This window comes from Elephantulus edwardii, unplaced genomic scaffold (assembly GCF_000299155.1).
Source record: "Elephantulus edwardii isolate Elephantulus edwardi_28Jun2011 unplaced genomic scaffold, EleEdw1.0 scaffold00047, whole genome shotgun sequence".
Taxonomy (NCBI): Eukaryota; Metazoa; Chordata; class Mammalia; order Macroscelidea; family Macroscelididae; genus Elephantulus; species Elephantulus edwardii.
The window spans coordinates 14,369,088-14,376,388 of record NW_006399797.1 but is presented as its reverse complement, the minus strand read 5'-3'; the positions used below and the strand labels follow the sequence as shown (position 1 = coordinate 14,376,388).

General features: G+C 37.0%; 1 protein-coding gene across 1 annotated transcript; it reads left to right on the top strand.

The window, feature by feature from the left end:
- The first annotated feature begins 512 nt into the window (after positions 1-512).
- Positions 513-5,538, top strand: IFNG (interferon, gamma). The gene is made up of 4 exons (XM_006886071.1): positions 513-626; positions 2,253-2,321; positions 2,425-2,619; positions 5,401-5,538. The coding sequence occupies exons 1-4, from the start codon at positions 513-515 to the stop codon at positions 5,536-5,538; spliced, it is 516 nt and encodes a 171-aa protein (XP_006886133.1).
- The last annotated feature ends 1,763 nt before the right edge of the window (positions 5,539-7,301 follow it).

Below are 7,301 nucleotides of genomic sequence, written 5' to 3'. Positions count from 1 at the left end.
ACCCCTTAGAATTTCCTTTTTCACTTCTTCCAAACCACAAACAATGATCAATGTGATTTGGCAAAGGCAAAGGAAAGCGGTGACAGAGGGGGAAAAAAAGAAAAGTTCCAGCCACTGAATGGTGTGAAGAAAAAATGCTCTCAAAGGATCCCGCAAAAATGGTACAGGTGGATACAGTAGGTCTGCCTCATCATCTGAAGACCCAAGGAGTTGAAAGGAAATTCTAACTACAACCCCAAAATGCCACAAACCATAAATAATGCAAAGTAACTAGCATCCCTGCCTATCTGTCACCATCTCATCTTAAAAAAAAAAAAGCCAACTTGTGAAAAATACGTAATCCTGATGAGACTTCAGTCAGGTATAAATATCAGAAGCTGAAGAAGATGTGACACATTGCTCTGACCACTGGCAGATCAGCTGTTAGGAGGAAAGATTAGCCAAATCTTTCACGCTGACCAACTTCACGCAGGAGCTACGAATTGCAGCGACTTCGGCCTCTCTCTTAAACAATGAATTATACAAGTTATTTCTTGGTTCTTCAGCTTTGCATCATTTTGGGTTCTTCCAGCTGCTATTGCGAGGGCAGTTTTTGGAATGAGATACAGATCCTAAAGGAGTATCTTGTAAGTATGACCTTTCAATAATACTTGTTCAGGGTTGAAGGTGATTAAAGTTGACTTGCAATTATATTTGTGATAGGCTATGATCTCTGGATTACAGTCTTTTTGAGAAGATCTGGTGTTATTTTTGTGAATTATTGACTGAATGATTGAGGTATTGCTTTAACTCTGTTCAATTTGCTGGGAATTCACACCTTTTTCAGAAGATAAGCACAATACAGGAGCAATGTATAGCTATGTGTTAATAATTTTGTGGTGAGAATCCATTTACCAATTGGGACAAGTCAAGCAGCACACACGTTGACAAAAATGACTGGCTACAAGTGGTTAAACACTCAGCCAACCAAAAGATTGATAGCCTGAACCCTCCAGTCACTCTTAGAGAGAAATATGTGGTACTCTCCTTCCATAAAGAATATATATGGAAACTCTAGAGGGTAGTTCTAGGATGTTTCAAGGGCTCCTCACGAGTCAAAATCAACAGAGTGGTAAAGGGCTACCAGTTTTGATTCTTAAGACCACTATGAAAAGGACATTAAAACTCAGGATGAACACGTGAAATGATAACAGAAAACAATTTACTGACTAAAGCAACAAAAAGTGAAGTATCTCAGATGAAAAGAAAATGAAGTTCTTATGGCCTTGGCTTTAAAAAAAAATGGAACCACTTTTATTCTTCTTATCAAAGTGGTTTCAAAATTCTACTATTCTATCTGTATTTTCTGTGAATTATTCCCTAACTCAGTCACTTACTGAGATTCGATGGGAATTATTATTTTGTCTTATAGTTTTGTGATTTTTTCTTTTTTCATGAGGGTTTTTTTCCCCCAGTTTTTCCTTATAGGTAATGGAAATAAGTTTTTCCATATTAAATATTTTATTTGTCCTAAAGTTAGCTTTTTTAGTAGTAATTGCTACAAATCCTTTACACATTCACAAACTGTTTTATTCTTGCAAAGTAAAATCGAGTCATTTGAAAAAATGGTTTTCCTACCTCTCTTGCAAAGCCCACATAATAATATCATTGGAGAACTTAAGTTGCTGGTAAAGAGACCTGTGCCATAGGGGGGCAGTGTTCTCTAGTAGAATCATTTTGTTGTGTTCTTAAAAATGAGACTCGAAAACTTTTCTTAGTTTATTATAATTATTTGGTACTTTTCATACATTATTATCTTTAAAGAATTCATTTGTGATACTGCCATGTAAGTGTTTTACTGGAAAAAAGGAAAGCTCTGGTGGCCTAGTGGCAAGAAGCTCTTCTGCAATCCCAAAGGTACACAGCTCGAGGCCACCAGCTACTATATGTATATGAAATATGTATATGTATATGTATATGCATATGTATATGTATATGTGTATGAAAGTGATAGCTCCCATACTGCCTCTGAAAACCCGCCAGAGGGTCAGCTATGGGTCTGTTTCGACCTGCCAGTAAACAACAACAACATTATCAACAACAAAAGAGTCTAGAGAATGTGTTGGAGATGAGAAAGTCTAGAGTTGAATCCAGAGGGTTCAGAAAGGAAATCAGTGAATATTATCAGTCTGAATTCATAAAAAATTTAAGTACATTTGCAGGGCAGTTTATGGATTAACTAGAAACCAATTTCTCTCTCACTCTCTTTGTAGAATGCAACTGATTCATCTGTAGCAGATGGCGGGCCTCTATTCTTAGGTTTCTTGAGGAATTTGACTGAGGTAAGCTGAGCATTTTAACCAAGTCGATTTCTTTGCTGTTTATTTTGGTGGACAGATTCACAGCATCTTCTCTGTGCTTGTTTTCTCCCTTCCCCACCCCCAGGAGAGTGACCAAAAAATATTCCAGAGCCAAATTGTCTCCATCTACTTCAAAATCTTCCAAAACCTAGAACACCACGAGCGCATCAAAGAAAACATCAAATCCAGCATCAAAGCCATCAGAGAAGATCTCTTTGCTAAATTCTTCAATAGTGACAAAACAAAAATTAGTAACTTCACTGAGCTGATTAAAACTCCGGTAAGGTGATCTTAGTTCTTTTTGACTTCTAAAGGATAGACAGCAAGCTACTGGGTACAATTATTAAAACAATAAATTTAATCTCCGTCGTGAGAACTCCTTCTTACTTCAGCCTTGCTTTGGATTTTTTTAGAAACCCAGGATGTGATTAATTTAAGTTTACAATTTGGAAAAATATCAGCACTGTGACAACTACATAAAGACAGATGAATGGCCATAATCAAATAGAATAGTGGGAAGAACTAGATGATGAAATAGAAAATCCCAGAATGGTAGAACTAGTCAGAGTACTCAGCTGTTAATTGAAATGCTGGAGTCTGACTCTATCTAGAGGCAGTCAGAAGAAAGATCTGCCCATCTATTTCCAAAAATTTACTCATTGAAAACCACATGGTTCTCTTCTGACATACATAGGACCCAAATGAATTGATGTTGACTCTAGAGGAACTTTTTTTTAAAAAAAAAAAAGAAAGAAATCGAAAAGTAATTCACTCATTGTCCTTTGTTTATGTGATGGAAATAATTCTACGTTGAATGGGAGGTAACAAGTGTTAGAGGAAAGAGCAGTGGGAGGAGTAGGAAGATTTGCTCTGCTGCCAAAAGACTGTGACCTCAGATGAATCACACCGCTGGTTGGGGTTTAGTTTTCTCATCTGAAGAGAAACGCACTTGGGAGCTCTGGTGGCCTAGTGGCAAAAAGCTGCACTGCAATCCCAGAGGTGTGAGGTTTGAATCCATCAGATGCTTTGTTGGAGATGGAGGGACAATCTCCTCCTGTACCTGTACCAGTCAGATCCGATTTGATGGTACTAAAATAAAATGTAAAAAAAAAAAAGAGAGAGAAACGTACCGATTTTGGCACATAACTGGCACATAATTTCCCTATAATTCTACAATGTCATAGAAAGGGAGAATAAGACAAAACAGTTTGAAAAGAAACCTGGTGGTACAGTGGCTAAGCACTTGGCTAGTAACTGAAAGGTTGTAGGTTGGTGGTTCAAATCTACTGTTTGCTCCATGAGAGAGAGAGAGAGAAAGAGGCATTAGTGTGATTCCATAAAGATTATAGGCTTGGAAACTCTCTTCAGACTTGATAGGTTTGGTACAGTAGATACCAGAAGGCATCCCACTGTCAAGACTCTGGCCAATTTCTCAGATTGACCAGAGAGAGGGAAAGAAAGTGAAAGAGAGGAATTAATATCTTACGGAAAAATTACTATATTAACTTTTAGATAAAAGAACAGCTGAGTTAAAGGAATCCTTAGACTTCTAAGTCGTCTTAAATTGTTTATCCTAAAAGGATACCTTTGACACAGAAATCAAGTTATATTTTTCAAAACTATCCACAAGACAAAGGCCTCCAGATTTATCTGAGTTTAGCTTTGATGTTAATGGACTTAAACATCAGTGACAGGAGGCCTATTATGACCTATGATCTCAGGATCTTACATCCAACCTAGGTCACTCCTCCCTTTTCCTTACCCCTCAACTCCTGTCTGTAAACTCTTAGGAAATGAAATAAATTTGTTATTAAGGACTTCTTCAGTCTCTAGTACTTTAAATAGCAAGAAGATATCTTGGTAAATATATAAAATTGTACAGCGTTTTAGAAAGTTCAGCAGATTTCCTGTAACTTCAAACTAGAGATTGAGAAAGCATTTGTTTTAATCCAGCCTGGTCCTGGCTTGATGTTCAGGCTGGCACAGACTCTTGATTTCTTGTTATGGATATTCTTGAGTGAGCCCTCAATAACTCTCCTCTTAGCTCAGTGACTAACATCTTTTAGACATGTTATACCTTCTTAATAATTAATTACTGTGGTCTAGACATTTTAGTCATTCTCAGAAATGTGGCAAGCTGACCACAGTGTTTCCAGCATTGGAAAGAAATACAACGGCAAAGCTAAGATGAAAGTAAAGGTTCTTAAGTTTTTCAAGTGTAAAATCACCTAAATGTTCCTATTGGTTACAGAGAGGCATCACAAATAAATAATTTGCTGGTATAAAAAGCAAAGTGCCAGGAGGATTTTGCTGTGATTTCCAATTTTAAACATTATAGATCAATTTACTATTGGTTATGACATGAATCTGATGATTGTTGATAACTTTACAGTGATGATGAGATTGACCTAGACTGTGAAACATTTAGAAATTACAATTTTCAGCAGTCTTGGCTGGCATTTTCAAAGTACTTACCCTATAGCAATGGTTCTCAAACATTGGTGGGTATCTGAAATGTCTGAGGAATTTAGTGAAGGCACTAAGACTTAGATTCAACCACTCTGCTTTATTCACCTGGGTCTCCAGATATTTCTGGTCAACACCAGGGTTGAAAACCACTTGTTACTCAAAGAGTAAAGTGTAAAGTGACAGGAATTGCAGAATGCCAGAGTCTCCTCATTTGTTGGGGTTACGTGGCTGTTTCGATGTCCCGGAGTTATTGTGCACAGGCTTCCAAACCACCGTTTTTGTTCTCCCACTCTCCTTCGAGGCTCTTGCCATTTTATACTTTTGAGAATTCCACAGCAATAATTCAGACATCAACAAATCCAACACATTACAGCATAATTATCAATTTAAGAATCATTTTAGCCTTAACTGCTGAATAAATCGAAGTTGTATATGAAAGTGATAGATTGCTAGTGAGAGTCACCTGTATTTTTTTGTTGTTGTTTTGTTTCAAAGAATACTGTCATTTTCACTGACTGTGCCATGAGCAGCAGAGTAGTTTGAGACTAAAAATTAACATTTTTTATTTTTAAAATATCCCCCCCCCAACTAGGTGGATGACCGGATGGTCCAACGCAAAGCTGTAAGTGAGCTCTTTAAGGTGGTGCAAGATTACCTGTCATCCACACCCAACTTGAGGAAGCGCAAAAGACGTCAGAATCTGTTCCGGGGCCGGAGGGCATCAAAATAATGATCATTCTGCCTGCAAAATATTTGAATTTTAAAATTTAAATCTATTTATTAATATTTAATGTTTTACATTATTTATATAGGAAATATATTTTTAGACTGATCAATTAAAAATGTATTTATAATGGCAACTTTTATGCAGTGGGAATTAATATCCATTAATATATGTATTATTTATAATTCTTGCACCCTGTGACTATTTCATTTGACCCCTTTCATCTTATTAACTAGGCAAGACTATGTGATTATAACAAGGCTTTTATCTCAGGGGCTATGTAGCTGACTTGAGTGAGACCCCATTGGGTGTGCATTTATGTTAACTGATGATACAATGAACACTTACAAAAGATACCATCCAGTCGCTGCTACTTGGCACATGTCTGCATTCTGAGCCACTGCTTTAATGCTATATCAGACAGCCCTTGAATGTGTCAGTTGATATGCCCAATAGTCTCCTGAGAAAATACAAGATCTTTTGTGCTCTCATGCCTGGTGCTTCAGAATATTGTTGACAACTGTGATTGTACCCCAATGGAAAGTAACTCATTTATTTAATATATATTAATAAAGTACAGTTTTACAAATATTTATGCTCTCTCTGACTTTTTCTAAATGCGGACTGGAAGAAGGAAGTACAAAAGGAATTAATTGGTAAAAAATAATGTTTTTTTCTTTGTGGAAATTTTCAGAATTAGATTGCTGTTGTGTTACCATCAAGTTGGAACTAACCCTTATTGACCTTTCAACAGATTTTCAGAGGCAGTAAATAGCATGGGAGACCACCTATCTTTCTCCTATGGAATAGCTGGTGGATTGAACCATGTACCTTTGGCTTGACAGTGCAATTCCTTATCACTAAGTCATCAGATCTCCCTCAAAATTTGATAGTTGTTGCTGTTTAAGTGCCATCAAGTAGAGTATGCTTTCTAGTGACCCTATGAACATCAGACCTGAACCCTGTCCTAACCTATGATAGCCTCATCATCTAAGCATGATGTTCCTTTTCAAAGACTATCCTGTGACCAAAATGGATTAAGCCTCATTAAAAGGAAGATTTCTCTCCACTAGCAATATTCAATGCTTTGGTAGGTAGTTGTTTAAATTATCCTCCCGTGGTATTGATTTAATTATGTCATTATTGACTCCTTACCTTCTGTTATGAAACTATCCAAACTGAATATTTTGGTAAATAAGACTTATTTCTGCCCTTTCCCCAAACTTCTCACTTAACTCCTTACCTTACCCTTTCCTTTCCCTATTCCCGTTTTGAGTATGTCTTCTTACTGTTGTTAGGTACTAACCCATACAATTCACAGTGACCCGCTGAACAACAGATCTCTCTCCTGCATGACCCTCACGATCTCGGATATGATTGAGCTCATTGTTATAATCACTATGTCGATTCATCTTATGGAGGGTCTCTCCCTCTGCCTCTGCCTCTCCACCTTTTCAATTACATGCCTATTTCCGAGGACGAGCCCCTCCTGATAACTGCCAGAAGTGTTGTGCGATGAACTTTTACCATCCTTGCTGCTAAAGAGCATCCTGGTTGCATTTCTAAAAAAAAAAAAAAAAGAGGCCTACTTGGCTTGGAGTCTGATTTCAGCCAATACAAGTATGACCTTTATTGAATTATTTATGCTCTTAAAACTTTAATTTCCCTATCTGAAAAAAGAAATAACTGTGGCTTCATCATAATATTGTTAAGAGAGTTTCTTTTCATCCAATAAACATTTATTGGCATGCCCACTACATGCTTTGTAC

Coding starts and splice junctions, on each gene's coding strand:
- IFNG (XM_006886071.1), top strand. CDS start 513: ATGAATTATACAAGTTATTTCTTGGTTCTTCAGCTTTGCATCATTTTG. Junction 627..2,252: donor AGATCCTAAAGGAGTATCTT/GTAAGTATGACC, acceptor CTCTCTTTGTAG/AATGCAACTGATTCATCTGT. Junction 2,620..5,400: donor CTGAGCTGATTAAAACTCCG/GTAAGGTGATCT, acceptor CCCCCCAACTAG/GTGGATGACCGGATGGTCCA.